At 56.0% G+C, this 17,812-nt stretch overlaps 1 protein-coding gene across 2 annotated transcripts; it reads left to right on the forward strand.

Moving 5' to 3' along the window:
- Positions 1-8,559: 8,559 nt before the first annotated feature.
- Positions 8,560-17,103, forward strand: LOC104367779 (acidic leucine-rich nuclear phosphoprotein 32 family member B). 2 transcript variants are annotated; one of them, XM_033002840.2, is made up of 7 exons: positions 8,560-8,797; positions 11,392-11,541; positions 12,043-12,165; positions 13,219-13,417; positions 13,745-13,866; positions 14,295-14,349; positions 15,189-17,103. In XM_033002840.2, the coding sequence occupies exons 1-7, from the start codon at positions 8,744-8,746 to the stop codon at positions 15,275-15,277; spliced, it is 792 nt and encodes a 263-aa protein (XP_032858731.2). In that variant the 5' UTR covers positions 8,560-8,743; the 3' UTR covers positions 15,278-17,103. The 2 variants fall into 2 exon arrangements, with proteins under 2 accessions (XP_032858731.2, XP_032858735.2); XM_033002844.2 differs by having other exon boundaries at positions 13,748-13,866.
- The last annotated feature ends 709 nt before the right edge of the window (positions 17,104-17,812 follow it).

Below are 17,812 nucleotides of genomic sequence, written 5' to 3' on the forward strand. Positions count from 1 at the left end.
TACAGAAATTTGGTGCGAGTGCCTCATAGGGAGTCAGGAGGGGCTGTTATAACAAGGACATGGTGAGACGTAGAAGCGCCACTAGAAAGACCTCTTGGAAGAGTTCATCACCTGAAACAGCAAAGCCTGAGAAGGGCACAGGAATGCCCCCAGCAGCCACAGAGCAGATCTGGCAGGAGTGGTGCAGGAGCCACGTCCCACTCTCCTCGTTCTTGGTTTGTTACCTGGGCTCTGAGACCACAAGGAAAACCCTCTCCATCCTTCTGCAGCCACCACCTGGCACAAAGCTCCCTCTTATTTCTGAAAGCAGATGAGATCCCCTCACAGCAGAGAGCATCCCTTGTGATTCAGACTCAACTCCGACAGATAACAAGCAGCGCTTGTGTCCTCCTGTGAGCTATTTAACAGCCTCTCTCTGCGTGCCCGTGCCCAGGCAGTGGTCTGAGCACAGCTGCCTGCACAATAAAACACGTTCACGTCAAGACCACGCCACTCTCCTGCAGATCCTGTTCTTCATGGCCTTAACACAGAGCTGGATGCATCCCTGAAGACGGCTCCCCCTCTGCGCACACGCCATAGGAAGCTCCTGATGCCGTTTGCCGGGTTGTGCCAGCACTGATCTGTTGGCAAATGTGCCCGTCTCCCAGGCGCTGCCCCAGGGACACTGCTGGCAGTCACCAAACACGGGCAACCGATGGGCCAAACTCTGGGGAGAAGCTGGTTGGGAACTCGCCTTCCATTGAACATCCATCCCTTCCCATGCCGGCCCTCACCTTCGTAGACATTTCCTTTATTCATTTAATAACTCCCCGTTTTTTGACTATGTTGCTCACTTTTTAAATTTCCGGCTTTCCCTGGGAACACAGAGAGACTAAAAGGTATCCCTACAAAATAAACCCCTTAGTTCTGAGAGTTTAAGAGTCTGCAGGCAACTCAGAGGTAGCTCTGAAGGGCCCAAAATAACCCCCCCTGGGGTTGGTGCGATTCTCCTGACTTCCTGCTTGCACCAGGGCTGAGTTTGGCTCCAAAATAGCTCTGAGGTGTAAAATCAGCCCTGCCCGCCACCGGCCCGACCTGGCCACCCCGTCCCTTCCCCGGAGGCACGCGGGGCATGCGGGGGGCCAGCACCGTGCCGGCCTGGACCATGTGCCACCCGGCGCGGCGCGAGGGAGGGAGGGAGGGAGGGAGCCCCCAGGGCTCTCCCGTGCTCCGGTACCGGTGCGGAGCCGTTTCCCAGGCTCAGCTGCATCCCGAGCAGCACCCACCTGCCAGGGTTTCTGCCCACACCCTTTGCAGGGAGGGCGAGAGGGTTGCGCAACGGCCGGCGATGGAGGAGGAGGCTGCTCTGGGAACCCAGCCTCCTTGCCTGTCTCCCCAGTGCAGCCCTTTCGAGATGGGGAAACGGGGATGGGGACTGGGGAGCCATCCCACCCGCAGCACGCCTCTCCCCGTGACGCCTGTGGGACTATTTCCCAGAGTGGAGTTTCCCAAATCCCGTTTTCATGTCCTGAAATCTCACCGTGGCCTGTGAGCGGAGCACAGCGGCCCCCCTCATGCTCTGTCATCGTGGAGGTGATGAGGAGGAACCCTAGTTCACCCAGAGATGCTTCTATCATGATTTTACTCCTGCAAGTAACCAGAATATTAGCACAAACTTTGCAAATTAGGGACAAGTGCAGCTCTGACTGAGCAGTGATGTGATAACAAACTGAGAAATCCTGATTTTTCCTACCTGTTTGCAGAAATTCTCCAGACAAGACAAATAGTTGGAGGGGCAGGATTTTTATGCCTGAAAGCAGGAAATTTTGCAGCATCGGAGCTGGGAGGTAGCGAGGTGTGTAAGCCTGGGCCAAAGAAGGGAAAGACCTCAGGGTTCACCCATCAATGCTCAGGCTGCACAGAAATGTCACGAGCTGGCTGAGACCTGAAGCAGTGGAAACATAATCCAGGTGGCAGGAAAATGATGCAGGGATGTCGTAGGTCTTGGTGACATTCTGAAGGAGAGGGCAGGTATTGTTTCAACCGTGTATTTTTGAAAAATGAAGCAAAGACTGGTGTCATTTGAGAATCCTACGTACATCCTTCGTGCCTATTCGCTTCATGTGTCGTCCTTCTGGACTGAAGTGCCCTCTGCAGCTCTTGGGGGGGATGAGGGGTGTTTCGTGGGGTTCTCTGCAGGTGTCCATCCCAGCAGACACAGCATTTCTTCGCCCTACCATCAGGGGTGCATCTTGGTGCCTGAGGTACCTGAAATCCATTTTCTGACTCTGTCGCTTGCCTTTTTTGTAAGCTCCTTGGGACAGGTTTTCTCTGTGGGATCCAAAACCCTGTGGTAGAGCAAAGTGGAATAGCTGTGATGGTAGTTCCTGGCGTTGTTACTGCTCGGTCCAGCTGCACTGGGAGACATTGCAGAGTTGGTAAAAACAGTAATTATCCACCACCCTCGTTCTTTTTTTACCAAGTATTGCAAACGGCCTGCGGGGTGCTGGGTCAGCTTGATGATGAGAACTCCTCCTGCAGGGTGAGGTGGGGACAGCCCCATCTCCCCAAATCCCACCCCAGGTACATTCCCTCTGCCTCTCTCTCTCCCCCTGGGGCTGTAGCCAGACCCATTCCCACTGTGTTTCCAAGGCACTGATTGCAATGGGAAAGATGCTGAGTGTATTTGCTGGGAGAAGCTGATCCAAAGGGCACTGGCTCTCTACAGGGTGATGGTGGATAAACGCCTTCCCTGCTACATGGCTCGGCTTCCCTATCAGAAAGTTCAAGTAGCGATCTGCTAGATGCCTCCAGATCTGCTTTAAGATGGGAGCTGAATGCTGTTGTATGGTTACGCTGCATTAAAATGCCAGTAGCCACAGCAAATGACTGCAGGGCAAAGCTAACTACTGCAGAGCAGAGAGGACAAGTCATCCTGGGCTGAGGAGCCCAGGACTGGGATAATGAATTCCATATCCAGAGAGTCTGAAGGAACCTGCCCGGCGCCTGGGTGTTTCAAACCAAGTAGAGTCTGTTGTAAGGGATAAGACATGACAGATAAATTCCAGGGAGAATGGTTGAATTCTCTTTTTCAGTCATTGACTGACTGATAAAATATTAAGGTGCAGACTTCACGGCTTGCAAGGCCTTTGCTGTGCAGAGAGCTCAAGAGAGACAGGCCAATATCCCTGCTGCACCGTTAAGAGAATCGTCAGTAAAAGAAAAGCACTTGGAAATATGAGAGAATCGTGACTTTTCTTATGCTGGGGATATACTGTGTGTAAACTGCAGTGCCAGCTCCATGCCTCTCTCTCTGCTTGGGTACTAAATCCTGCATGGTCTCAGAATGACTGTGTTCAGGTTGGAGGTGAACACAGGCACATCTCTTTCTGGAAGTGCTTCCTTCTCCCTGCTGCCTTTTGGGAACCCTCAAACAACAACTCCTGTTTCAGGCACTCCTGCCAAGTACTTGGAGGGAGGCTGGCGGCATCCAAACCCTTCAGGTGCCTCCGTCTTGCTCCAAAATACAAAAAGCTGCCTGGCGGTCGTGCATCCCGTGGACAAGGGCTGCAGAAGCCAGGCGGGATGCACGGCTTTACCCCAAACCAGGACCACTTTGCCCAGCTGCACCCCGGGGACTCCGGCCATGCTCAAACTCTCCTTTTGCAGAGGTGTTTGCTCCTGCTCCCACTTTCCCCCCCTCCCCGGGCTCGGGTCCATCCCCAGGACCCCTCAGGGCCGGGCTCTGGGCTCCGAGGGGCCCCGTTCCCCCATGGCCGGGGGGATGCTTCCCTCTGCCGGCACCGGGGCCGCTCTGCAGCGGGGAGAGGGGAGGTGCCCGGGAGCCCAGCACATCAGGCCCTGCAAGTCGTAGATTCCCGATTTCCACCAGCGAAACAAACAAATCAAAATCATGGGAATTTCTTCTGAAGGCTACCGAGGACTGTGGTAACCTAATTTGCCGCCTGCTCGGGGGGGGTTGTGCAGGTTGCACGTCGGCACTTGGTTTTCTCCCAGTTGATGCCTTATTGGCTTGTAAATCTTCAGTGAAATTGCCTGATCACATCTTCCAGTTACGGGAGGTCACTGGACATCCAGCTGAGGAGCTGTGGCTGCCCCAACCCTGGAAGGGTTCAAGGCCAGGTTGGACGAGGCTTTGAGCAACCGGGGCTGGTGGAAGTTGTCCCTGCCCGTGGCGGGGGGATGGAACTACATGGTCTTTAAGGCAACCAGTCTGTGATTCTATGATCCCCAAGCTGCCCCAAAGGTCTCTAGAGCAAGTTGCCTTGGTGGAAGAACTCAGTCGTACAGGGATCAGCTCTTGTTGGGGGCTTGTGCAGCTCCTGGCACTTGCGAAAGAAGCTGTTGCAGATGATTTGGTGTCCCTCATTGCTCTCCTGTGACCGGATCCCAGTATGTCCCAGTAGGATCCCAGCAGGATTTACAGCCACCAGGAGATCTGTGGGAATCTTGTCCCTGTTTTGAGGACAGGAAGGGACAACATGGTGAGAAGGTCCTTGTGATGCAGAAAACAGTAATGGTCCGTGTATGCAGGATTCATTCTCAGGAGGCACTGGGCTAGAAACGAAGTAGTTAAAGCAGTGTGAAATGCAAGCAGATAATATTGTGTTGTATAATAGGCAGATAATACATTATTCCAAGCATCTGTGCTCCAGCTTGCGTGAAAAGCTTCGGACCAGAATTTCAATCCATGTCAGCATTTACAGTCCAGCCTTCCAGTTGCTGTCACTTGCACAGTAAATTACCAGCTTCAAGTTAATCTGCCCAAACATAGAAAATCTAGATCAGTTTAAATGCATCTACCAGACATCAAATACCAGACGCAGCTTTAAAATCAATTCGGTTAAATCAGAGCAGGGGTTTGTATTTTAAGACAAACATAAAGCCCAGCTCCCGAGGGAGTGCAGCCCACGGGAGGGGAGATAAAGCCACCCTGGGATGGGCGGGGATGGGGGGGAAGCTTTGTTTTCTACAAAGAACAGGAAACGAGCCTCAAAGAGTACATGAAAGAGACCTTAAAACAAATGCAGATCAGCAAGGGGGGACCTCTGGGCTCATCTCCCAGCTGCTCTGCCCAGGAGCAGCCTGCTGAAGCTGCTGCTGGAGGCAGCCGGGGAGGGGGTGTGTGTGTGTGTGTGTCTCGGAGGGGGGGGATTCGGGCACCCCTCGGGTGCTTTCCCTCCCGGGTAAGGTCTCAGTGAAGCCAAAAAGGGCCAGACGAGCCTGGGTTCGCCCTGCAAAGGAGGGACCCAGTTATGGCTGGACTCGATGATCTTACAGTTGGACTTGAGGATCTTAAAGGTCTTTTCCCACCTAAATGATTCTGATTCTATGACCCGCTCAGTGCTTCACCCATGGGATGTGATTAACAGGGCAGTAAGAGGATGCTCTGGGCCTTGCAGGCAGGCCTGTCCCAGCCGTGGGCTGCTCTCCCTGCTCCCTTAGTGCCCGCACCACACATCTCATCCTCCCCAGCATCTGCCCACCTCCTCGCAGCCTTCGTGCTGGGCATTTCACGGGAGCTCCTTAGGGGCACATTGAGGAGAGGGGTGACTGGTGCGGTGCCCCACAGGCTGCTGGACCCATGGCAGAGCACCAGGCGCTCTCCGGCGTGCAGCTGGGCTGGAGAAACTAAGCCGGGGTTAGCGAGGGAGCAGGGGAGATCAGGGAGATGCAAAAAATGCACCAATGTTAAAGGCAGTATTTCTTCACGGTGATGTCCCTTATCTGCTCTTAAAAAAACCCTGCGTTTGGCCCCTTCAGAGCTTAAACCTCCCTGCTGAATGTTGCTGTTTCATTTTGCTACTCCTAATAAAATAAGGCTCATGTTAGAGCCAACTGGCAAAAATTAACTGCAATGTACCAGAAAGCCATTTCCTCCCATACAAGGCAAGCCAGTGGCCTGCTGCCAATGGGGACAATGAGGGACTATGAGGCTGGTCCTGCGAACCCTCGTGTTCCTGTTTACTTGGAGGCTTGGTCGTTGATCAGAGAGATTTCTCTGGGTATTTTTTTAAGTTAATTTTTAATGAAGTCATCGCCAGCAGTGCCCACATCCTGCAGGAATCCTCCTCCTGCACAGGGTCCCTGGGAATGGCGACATGGTGGTGTGGTGGGGGACCTTCCCGAGCCCTGTGCAGAGAGTCCCACCAGCTCCATTGCACCTTTTAAGTGCAGCTGGACATGACGGCTCCGCCTGGGCCAAACAAACCCACAGCCGTGACCTTCCCCGGCTGCGGCTGCCCAGCTAACCCTCGCCTGTCTCATGACGGCGGGATTCCCAGCTCACCATGTTTGTACCTGGAGCGCAGCCCTGGCCAGGGCGAGCCGCGAGCTTCCGTGGGCTGCCCATCAGATGAGAGAAGGGAAAAACATCATTGTAACCCTTATAGTAATGATGGGAGTTCCCGCTGTTATCTCGTGCTTCCTTTAGCAGAAATCCTGGCCAACACCCCAGCTTTATCAGTCTCCCTGGCCGCGGCAGCGCTGGCAGGCGTAGCCTTGGCAGTGGCCAAAAGAGGAGGCCTGGCATGGGGATGGGAATGTGGTGTTTGGGGATGGGAATATGGCCCATGGGGATGGGAATGTGGTGTTTGGGGATGGGAATGTGGCCCATGGGGATGGGAATGTGGTGTTTAGGGATGGGAATATGGCACCTGGGGATGGGAATGTGGTGTTTGGGGATGGGAATATGGCGCATGGGGTAGGGAATGTGATGTTTGGGGATGGGAATATGGCGCATGGGGATGGGAATGTGGTGTTTGCAGATGGGAATGTGGTGTTTGAGGATGGGAATGTGGTGTTTGGGGATGGGAATATGGCCCATGGGGATGGGAATGTGGTGTTTGAGGATGGGAATATGCCCCATGGGGATGGGAATATGGCCCATGGGGATGGGAATGTGGTGTTTGGGGATGGGAATATGCCCCATGGGGATGGGAATGTGGTGTTTAGGGATGGGAATATGGCACCTGGGGATGGGAATGTGGTGTTTGGGGATGGGAATATGGCGCATGGGGTAGGGAATGTGGTGTTTGGGGATGGAAATATGGCGCATGGGGATGGGAATGTGGTGTTTGAGGATGGGAATGTGGTGTTTGGGGATGGGAATATGGCCCATGGGGATGGGAATGTGGTGTTTGAGGATGGGAATGTGGTGTTTGGGGATAGGAATATGGCCCATGGGGATGGGAATATGGTGTTTGGGGATGAGAATATGGCCCATGGGGATGGGAACATGGTGCTTGAGGATGGGAATGTGGCACTAGAGATGGGAACATGGTGATTGGGGATGGGAACATGGCACTGGAGAAGGGAACACAGTGCCTGGGGAGGGTAGTGTGGTGCCCGGGTGCGGTAACTTGATGGGTGAAGAGGAGAACATGGTGCCCAAGGATGGTAGTGTGGTGCTGGACGTGGGAAGATGGTGGTTGGGATGGGAACATTGCGTTGGAGAAGGGAACATGGTTTGTGGGGGTGGTAGTGTGGTGCCTGGGGATGGGAAGATGGTAGTTGGGGATGGGAACATGGCAATGGAACATGGCATCCGGGGATGGTAGTGCGGTGCTGGGGACGGGAAGATGGTGTTTGGGGATGGGAACACGGTGCTGGAGAAGGGAACATGGTGCCTGGGGGTGGTGGGGTGGTGCTGGGGATGAGTGCCTGAGGACAGGAATGTGGCACTGGAGGTGGGAACATGGTGGTTGGGGACGGGAACATGGCGCGGGAGAAGGGAACGCGGTGGTTGGGGATGGGAACATGACAGCCGGGACAGGAACATGGCGTCTGGGGATGGTAGTGCGGTGCTGGGGGTGGGAAGATGGTGTTTGGGGATGGGAATGTGGTGCTTGGGGGTGGGAACATGGTGCCTGAGGAAAACGGTGGTTGGGAACAGGAACACGGTGCCTGGGGATGGTAGTGTGGTGCTGGGGATGGGAACATGGCGCTTGAAGACAGGAATGTGGCACCGGGAACGGGAACACGGGGCGGGAGAAGGGAACGCGGTGGTTGGGGATGGTAGCGTGGTGCCGGGGTGTGGGAACGTGGTGGTTGGGGATGGGAACATGACAGCCGGGACAGGAACACGGTGCCTGGGGATGGTAGTGCGGTGCTGGGGATGGGAACATGGCGCTTGAAGGCAGGAATGTGGCACCGGGGACGGGAACACGGGGCGGGAGAAGGGAACGCGGTGGTTGGGGATGGTAGCGTGGTGCCTGGGTGTGGGAACATGTTGCCCAGGGCTGGCGGTGTGGTGCCGGGGATGGGATGGCGACTGGGGACGGGAACATGGCGCAGGAGAAGGGAACACGGCGCCTGGGGACGGGAAGATGGTGGTTGGGGACGGGAACATGGCGCTGAGGGCGGCAACATGGCGCCCGGGGCCGGGCCGGTGCCACCGGGGCCGTGCCGGGGGAGGGGGAGCTGCGTGCGCGGGACGCCCCTGCGCGTGGCGCGGCCCGGCTGAGCGCGGCGGGGCGGGGCCGGCAGGGGGCGCTGCCGTGCCGGTGGGGGGGGGGGGGGGGGGGGGGAAGGAGGGGGGCGGCGCGGCGCGGCGCGCGGCCGGCAGGGGTCGCGGCGCGCGCCGCCTTTGTTGCCGTTGGCGCCTTCCTCGGCCGGGGCGGCGGCGGCGCGCGCGGGCTCGGGCGGGAGGCGGCGGGCGCGGGGCGGGGCGGCGGGAGCGGCGCGGGGAGCTCGGGGCGGCGCGGCGGGAGCGGCTCGGGGCGGCGGCGGCGGCGGCGGGAGGATGGAGATGAAGAAGCGGTTGACGCTGGAGCTGCGCAACAAGAAGCCGGGCGAGGTACCGCGGGCGTAGAGCGCCGTGACGGCGGCGGCGGCGGCGGGGGAGGGGCGGGGAGCGGGCCAACACGTGCTGCGGGGGCTACCGGGGAGGGGGGGCGGGGGTCCCGCACCGGAGGGGGGGGGGGGGGGTTGGAGAGGAGGGGGCGGCTGGGGGTGTGCGGAGAGCGGCGGCGGGGAGCCCCCCCCCCCCCCCCCCCAACCCCCCCGGCATGGCGGCGCGCACGTGCGCGGCGGGGCCCGGCTCGGCCCGGGGCGGCGGCGGGGACCGGTCCCGGCTCGTCCCGGCCCGCAGCGGGGGCCGCCAGGCAGCGGGGGCGGGGAGGCGGCCGGGCCGAGCTGGGCCGCGCTGGCTCCCGCCGCGCCGGAGCCGCCGAGCAAGGCCGGGGCGGCCCCGCGCAGCCATGGCGGCTCGGCCATGTTAGCGGCCGCCCGGGCCTGCCCCGGCCCGCCCCGCCGGGGCCCGGGCTCCCCGCGGAGCCCGCTCGGCTTCCGGGGGCAGCGAGACGGGCCCGGGGCTCCCCCTCCCGCCTCGGAGCTCCGGGGGGCTGCGCTGTCAGAGCGCCGGGCGGGCACCGGGTGTCCCGGCGGGCAGCGGCGGTGCGAGGCCCGAGCGGGGCCTTCCCCGGAGCTCCGGGGCGGGGCGCGGGCACGGAAAGCGGAGCTGCGGTTCCCCCCGGCCTGGGGAAGGGGTTGAGGTGGCGCCGGGGCCCCGCCGCTGCCGCCTCGGCTCAGCTTGTCGCCTCCCTGCTCGGACGTGCCGCCCGCCCGTACGGGGGGAAGCGGGGCCGCCCGCGGCCGTGGGGCCGGGCCCGGGGCTTCGCACCCGCTCCGGGCGTTTCTTTTCGTCCTTCAGATCTGCGCTCCCGGAGCGGGTCCAGCTTGGGGAAGGCAGCCGGCCCTTATCTGGGCCGGGCCAGCAGCCCCGCTCGCCGCCTTGCAGTGAGATAGCTGGGGGCTGTCACCCGGCTTGGGGACAGCTCGCCGTGTGGCCCATGGGCGGCTTCAAATCGAGCGTGAGGAAAAAGGGTTGTAAGCGGAGCTTTTGGGAGAGATTAAAGATGCTTTGTGGATAGCAAAAGAATTCACAGGACGAGAACGGTTTGAGAAGTGTCCCTCTGCGGCTGCGAGCTGCAAGTCTGCCCTAGTTCAACACTTGGAATTTGAGCGACTGGCACGCTGCAGAGGCCAGCAGGGTCAGAGCCTGTGTGCCCTGAGACCAAAGCCTCTGTGAGCCAGTGTTGCTGCTGGAAGAAGCTGTCCTGGCTGCTTCCTCCTGCTGCAGTGCTTGCTCTGCAATCCAGGGGATGAGTCTGGTCCCGGGTTAAAGCTGGTCTGAGACAGGTTAGTTCATAACGTGATAATATTCTGGCTCGTCTCTGTACCTGCACCAACACAGAGACAGCAGTGGAGGGCTGGCTTTTGCCACCCTGGCACCCACTGTGGTGACAGAGCCTCGGTTCAGTTGGAGGCTTGTCTGGGGTGTTGGGAGCAAAATGAGCTCAGCTACAAAACTCCTGTCTGAGCCTGTTTGCTGCTCAAATCAGAGCCCTGACCAGCAATGTCCCTTCTGGAGTTTTAAGCATTAATTTGTTCAGAGCTCGTGCTGCAATCCTGAAAGTCTGCTGCCAGGAAGGCAAAGTGATTTTAAAACGACTCCCTAGTAGTTGGCTGATCTGAGCAAAAGAGGTAAAATGGGAGTGCTGCGAAGGAGGATTTTGGAGAGCATCACGAGCCTTCTGGCCAAGGCTGATTTTTGCATCTTGCTGTGAAGAATGTGTGGGCTAACAGCAAGTTTTGGAAGTGGCCTCGGAAGCTGGGGCTCAAGCACTCACCTGCATTTTGGGGGAGAGGGGGATGCCAGATATGTTCACCCTCTGGGTTTTTACACGAGGAGCCGTTCTGTGCTGGTGCTTCATGGTCCTAATGCCATGGCAGGGTTGATTTTTGTGCTGACTTGCCAGGTAGTGGTGGCTTCTGTGTGTGTAGTCTGTGCTGGGCAAAATATTAGATGCCGTCAGTGGTCTCCTGCGCTGTGAGCCTGAGGTTGAGCTCATCTGCTTAGAGACCTGCCTAGGCAGATGTGTCACCTCTGTGTGGAGACTGTCGCAGGGAAACAGATCCTCTGGAGGCAGGTTTCTCAGCACCCCAGTGGTGTGGGGGACAAAGTTGGAGGGGACAAAACCAGATTGCCTTGTTTGGACCCTTGTTAGTGAAGCCTGAAGTGTGACTGAAAATTGGTTGATGCCACGTGCATGAAACGTTTGGATGCAACCTCATGGTTCAGCCCCTTAAATGCTTCTTAGTGGAGAAGGTGGACCTTGGTTGGAGCTGCAGGGTTGTGGGGTAGTGCAGCAGTTGCATGGCTCGTGCTTAAAGGGTGAAGTCCCAACCACCGTGAGGGATTCTCACCTTGTGCCCTCACAGAAGTTACTTGGCCTTACGACCCTGCATGTCCCTTGATGTGAGTAAGGAGAACCTTCAGGCACAGTTGCCACTTTGAAATGTTGGTCAGTCCACCTGATGTCAGCTTGACAGACTGGAGGTGAGTCTCAGCCGGGTGGGATGACAGCTGCTGGGTGTCTCTGTTGGCAGGTGAAGGAGCTGGTTCTTGATAATTGCCGTTCGGACGATGGGAAGATCGTTGGTCTCTCTTCAGATTTTGAGAACCTGGAGTTCCTCAGCATGATCAACATCAACTTGCTGTCTGTCTCCAATCTCCCCAAACTCAACAAACTCCGGAAGGTGAGTCAGATCTGTGCTCCCATCTCCAGCAGTCCTTGCTCTGAGACTTCTGCTGCCCTGTCCCTGGTGACAGATGTTTTTTTCTGTAATTCCCAGAAAAAGGCCATTTTATTTTGCATTTTCCTCTGTAGCCTACAATCTGAGCAAGTGAGAGATGTTGGGTTTTAGTATGCAACAGAATGCTTTTGAGCTCATTGTATGTTTAGTGTCATTCCTCTCTTGCTGTTGTGCTACTGTCAGAAGCTTCAGTAGCGTCATAAATATTTTGGATTTTAGATCATGTTACCCCTGTTTCCTGCAGTACAGAGGTGGCTGGGAATGTCACATTACCGTGGGAGGAAAGGGGTTTCAAGTGAACACTTGAGCTGCTGCTCTGTGGTGTGGTCTAATGAACAGGGTCTGGACCTTGTATGTTCATTGTAGTCCAGTGCTCAGGGCAATTTTATTCCGTGTGTCGCAAGCTGAGACACTTTGTGACTATGTGATATTCCCTCCTGGCAGCTGGAGCTGAGTGATAACAGGATTTCTGGTGGCCTTGAAGTTCTAGCAGAGAGAACTCCTAACCTGACACACTTGAATCTAAGCGGCAACAAGATCAAAGACATCAATACCCTGGAGCCCTTGGTGAGTGGAAGGTTGTGATGGAATCTGAGGGATGACGTTGTTTCCTTTGGGGTGTGTGTCTGTGTAGCAGAAGTCCAACGTCTTGGTAACTGTTCCAACAGCACTTCGTGGTTCTGATGGGAACAGATGAGTGGGTCCAATTTGAGGCTGGGCTAATAGTTAATGGCTCCTCTGTCTGGAAAACCAGCAGCCAGTTGCTAAAAGAAGCATGACATTGGGCTGGATGAGTAAAACTGTGGATGCAGTGCTCAGTGTCCATCTGAGAAAGGACCGTTAATGGGTCGGATGCAGTTTGAGGTAGGTGGCACCTGGGGTGTCATGGAGATGAGTAACTTGCACACCAGTGAGGGTGTCCATCGTCAGTCCAAAGGTGCTGTTGTACTGGGCTGGGACCCTCTCGCCCTGGGTGCTGTCACAGCATGCGTTGCAGGGTGTTCCCGTTGCATCTGAACCGCCCCCCCAAAAAAAGGCTCTTGCCTTGCGATCCTGACTCTGTAGCTGAAAGGTCTGATCTAGGGCATTTGCCTCGTTAGCTGTTGCCTTTGGTCCCTCCATCCCCTCCAGGAAGAGCTTGAAACCCGTTACATTCCTCCTTCAGCTGACCTGGTGCGCGGTGCGATGGCCTGAGCGGGAGAGCTGCTGTGGCTGTGCCGAAAGGCGCGCAGGCACAGTCTGCAGGTCTCCCTGTGTTGTGCTCTTGGGTGTTTTGCCTGATGTTTTGGGCAGGATGAGTCCGGCTCAGTGATTCCTCCTGCTGAGGCAGCTGGGCTTCCTGTACTTGTTGCCCGCCCCATTCAGAAGGGATTTGCAAATGGATTCACAGGGAGCTGGCTCCAAGGAGGGGAAACTAGGACAGAGGAGCTGAAAAAGAAATATTCGCCTACAGTTAGCAAGAGCAATAACTTCTCACCATCTGAGGAGCACATGGTGCAAATAATGCATGCAAATACACTTCTGTGCTAGATCTGGGTAGCAAGCGAGCTGTCCTCTGATGGCTGCCTGATCTTCAAACAGTGTCAACTTGTAAATAACCTAACAAATTGATCTTTGCAGAAAAAGTTGCCAAACCTCCATAGTCTGGACCTCTTCAACTGTGAGGTGACAATGCTCATCAACTACCGGGAGAGCGTGTTCACCCTTCTGCCCCAGCTCACCTACCTAGACGGATTTGATGCTGATGACCAGGAAGCCCCTGACTCAGACCCTGAAGCGGATGGGGATGGACTGGAAGATGAGTATGAGAATGGGGAAGGTGAGCATTTTCTCCTCTTGGTTTTCGTGCTGGGGAACGACCCCTTTTCCCCTTCTGTGTGGTCATGTTGCTAAGTAACTGGTGATTGTAACTTGCCACTAAAGTAGGGGCTGTCTGGGTAACCCCAGTTCTTTCTGTGGCTGGCTGTGTGAGAGATGAGACTTGCTGCAAGCTGATGGGGCTTGTTTCTGGCACTCCTAGTGCGTGCTTGTTCTATGTGATTTCCTGCCCGTGGCTCACGTAGCATGGGTTGGAGGTGCGAGCATATTGTCTGGGAGCAGCGAGTGTTTGGGACCCGTAACACTCACCTCCCTCTCCTTTTGGTAGAAGGTGAGGAAGAGGATGACGATGATGAGGAAGATGATTTGGATGAAGAAGTCATTGATGACGAAGAGGATGAAGATGATGACCTGGAAGGTGAAGAGGAGGAGGATGGAGTAGATGATGAGGTGAGGCTTTCTGTCATCGCTATAAATCTGCAGCACCACGTCGCTGCGTTCGGTAGCGCTTTTGTCCCTCAGTCTGGTGACCCATCCGGCCAGGCGTCACGGATGCCTCGCTGGGCAGGTCTGAGGAGTGTCGCCACGCGCTCTGGCTTTTCCCGTACGCCTTTTGACTCGTGGTCCCCAGAGTTTGCCAGTTCAGACTTGTTTGCTGCTTGGCCTGGTACTTGCCATGGCTTCAAGCCGGACAGCCCCCTTCCGCAGGGATGCAAGAAGCTGTTTAGGAACCGACAGCTTCTCCCTGCTCCGCTTGTGCCTGTCACCCTGAGGCTAGAGGAGGGCGGGAGCGGAGGGGAAGGAAGACGTTGCTGTGGGATTACACCTTGCTCGTGGGATTGTGGTTCTTGCAACAAAACGTCTTGTTTTGACTTCAGGAGGAAGACGAGGAGGAAGATGGTGAGGATGATGAAGAAGATGAAGCTGATGACGGTGAGTCAAATCCTAACAAACTTAAGTGCTTGTAGAGCTGCCTCAGTCTCACACTTGGCCGGTTTTGAAGAGCTTCCCAGACTTCAGGGCCTGCTGCTTTTCCCTGACAGAAAGGGCCGCGTTTCTGCTCGCGGGCACTGCTGCAGCTGTTGCTTGTGCCTAAGCTGACTATTGAACAGCGGTTGTACCCAAAGGGTCGCACAGTGGTGATGGGGAAACAGGTTTCAGTGCTTCCTGATATCAAGCCAGCTGGGTAAACCTGCCAAATATTAAAGAGGAAAATGGCCTAGAAAACCTGTTCTAAGTAGCTTGAACTGATAGTCCGGGTAGGAGCAGGGCTTCTGTCCCAGAAGCTTGTGTTAGCAGTGTGCGTGGGGAAACGCTCTTGGAGACACATTCCTCTCTCCTCTCAGGCATAGACCCGAGCTTGCTCTCGTCGTAACTCCTCTGGTTATAACAAACTATAAACACCTGAATGAATGTTGGCAGATCACAGTGGCTGGCGTGACTTCAAATGATCGTGTGTGAGCTTGGGTCAGAAGTGACTGAATTCTGCAGATGCTACGCTTTCGGGGGTGCTCAACAAAAAAAGTCCGTTTTCAAGCAGCTGTTGAAACGCGGGTTGCTTGGAGGGCGTAGAAAATAGCTGATGTCTCGTGCTAGTCCGGGCTTTTCTGGGTGCCATGAGGAAGCGGGCAGGGTGGATCTCTGCTCTGTAATGGTGCCAGTCTAGCCTGTGCTTGTTCACCAGCAAGCTGTGGCTGACGCGGCTCGAAGCCGCAGTTCAAATGCTGTTCCGCAAGACTGAACAGAGCTTCATGCTTCACCTCTTTTTGCAGACCTTCCACGAGGGGAAAAGAGAAAACGAAATCTAGAGGATGAAGGAGAGGAAGATCCAGAAGATGAAGAGGACGATGAGGATGACTGATCCGAGCGAGCCAATCAGTTTTACAGACTATGACTGTGCTTGTCTTAACCTCCCCGTTGTGTCTATGTGAGACTGTAAATCCCCGTCTCCCACTCCTCCCCTCTTTGTATGGCTGCAGCGTCCACAATATATTTTTTTAAGATGTAGAATACTGTAGGCATTCAGGGGAATCTTCCATACAAGGCTCACTTTCTCACAAGTATCTCATGACCAAAGGCTTTCTCCGTTCTGTGGTTTGTGCAGCAGTTTGCAAAAAAAAAAAAAAAAAAAAAAAAAAAAATGAAAAGAAAAAAAAAAAATTTCCTCCTAGGGTATCTTTCGTGTCTGAAATCAGCCTTGCCACACTGGACCCAGAGCTCCAGCTCGCCACCCTGCCTGACAGCAACGAAGGCGTGTTTGCTATCCACATGCCCTCAGACCAGCTTTCTGAAGACGCTTGAGCCATCTTGAGCAGTGGGTGCAAATCTGGTTCATCTAAATGGACTCAAAGCGAACCATCACTGACATCTCTCTGATCAGAAATAATGGTGATGTGATCTCTGGAGATGCTTGAAGATACTTTAGTGCTGGGGATGGGGGGTGCCTGGGGTCTTGGGGAGGGGGGGGGGGTTGGCTGCTTGCAAGACCTGGTACCTCTGACGATGCACCTTGCAGTAGCCCTGCGCTTGCTTTCCTATTTTTTTTTTTTACATAAACTGGAAATTTTTTTCCCAGTGGCCACCTAATAACTTCCACTCGGATGTCCAAGCAAGTCTGATTTTTGTGGCCGGGAGCAGTTGTTTGCTGTGATGAGGCTTCTTGTCACCCCATAGCAGCCTCTGCTTTTAGGAAGAGGTAGGAAATAGCAGGTTAAGGGATACTGCACTTCTGTCAAACTCCATTTCGCACTGTACAGAACACGTTCAACCAGTATCACTGTGATGCACCTAACTCGGCGTTCCCCGGGAGACCGTGTTAGCCTATATATTCTCAGGGTCCTTCTGCTAGCCAGTACCAGCTCTGGACAGTTGCCTCGGTGCTAGCCTGGTGTACACATCCTCCTCTTTTCCTTTTCGGCAGGGAGAGCAGGGCATTGATCAGAAATCCAGCTCTCCCACTCGTGTTTATGCTCGGCGGGAGCACAGAGGGTGTTGCGGAGCGCCTGTTCCCCCACCCTGCGGTGGTGGGAAGGAGGAGGGGGGGGGGGGATTTCAGCCAGGTGTAGCTCTTCCCCCGGAGGGTTTCCGACCCCTCGCCCACCCTCCCTCTGCCTGGAGGGGTTCAGCCGGCACGTCCGTTGGCTTCTGGGGAGAACTGGCCCGGTGGCACCCAAGGGATGGGAACTGCTGGGTGCCGGGGTGGGGGTCGCTGCTGTCCCTCCTGCTGTCGGGGGCCACCCCCGGGTGCAGACGCACTGGCACTTTGCGGAGTTCCCGGTGGTTGCTCTGGGCGATCTGTCGGCCCCCGGAGGCGAGACTCCGCGGCGGTTCCTTCAGAGGAGGGGTGTGTGTTGCAGCACATCCGAGTTTCTGTTGCTTTGTTCTGTTCTTGCTGTTGTCTCTTGCATTGTACAGTAGCTGTAACCATTCGGAGAAGAACTAGTCCTGTAAAATGCAAACTGAGTAACTTATAAATGTTAAAGGAATTTTAAAGAGAAATTTCAGAGCAGCAGTTACTTCTAATTTTTCCCTGCATTTTTAGCAGATTGTATGGATTTTATATTAGCCTAGTAACTGTCAGGTTTTGATTGGTCAGACTAGTCCCAGAAATAAGGATCTCCAGCCCTTTTGTATCTTTTGTTACAAAATTTGGATAAAACTTTTAATAAAGATTTCAGTTTTTAAAAATCCATTGCAGCGAACGTCGTCTGTGCTGCCTCTGCTCTAGGAACGTCCGCGCTGCCGCCAGCCTGCAGGAACCCTTGGTTGGAAGTTTTGGGGGGGTGTTTTTTCCTCGAGTCTCTCGTGAGCGTGGGGCCTGTCCCCGTGCCCCCAGCACCGCCCGGGTTTGCTCGCAGCCCCGGCTGGGTGGATGCTCGGTGAGGGCAGCTCGGCTGGTGGGGCCGATTTGGAGCCGTCGGGGCTGCTCGTGGGGTGGGGACAGAGTGAGGGGGGGGGGCTCTGGGGTGTGGGGGGGGCTGGCACAGACCCTCCTGAGGAGGAGGAGGAGGAGGGGTGGCACGAATGTGTCTGCAGGGAGCTGCGCGGGACGGTGCGGCCTTCGGAGCTGGCTGCTGGCAGGGACGGGGAGAGGCTGGGGAAGGGTCTCGCTGCTGGGGTTTAGGGTGGGCGCCTGCGCTGCCCTGGAGGAGGTAACTGGGTGTTTGGGGTATGAATGCAAGGTGGGGAGGAGGAACCCCACAGCTCGGGGCGGGGGGCCAAGCTGTGGCCGATGCCACGGTGCTCTCACCCCCCACTGGGGACTGGAGGGGTCCCTCGCCTTGCTGGGGCTGCATGGTTCTGCTCTCACTTTGTAACGAGTTGCTGCTCTATCGGGTCTCAGCAGCTCAGGGCTTCAGCTCAGGCTTCTCACTTCAGCGCATCTGTCCCCCCGCTC

Source organism: Tyto alba, unplaced genomic scaffold (assembly GCF_018691265.1).
Source record: "Tyto alba isolate M040663 unplaced genomic scaffold, T.alba_DEE_v4.0 Super-Scaffold_20000042, whole genome shotgun sequence".
NCBI classification, from domain to species: domain Eukaryota; kingdom Metazoa; phylum Chordata; class Aves; order Strigiformes; family Tytonidae; genus Tyto; species Tyto alba.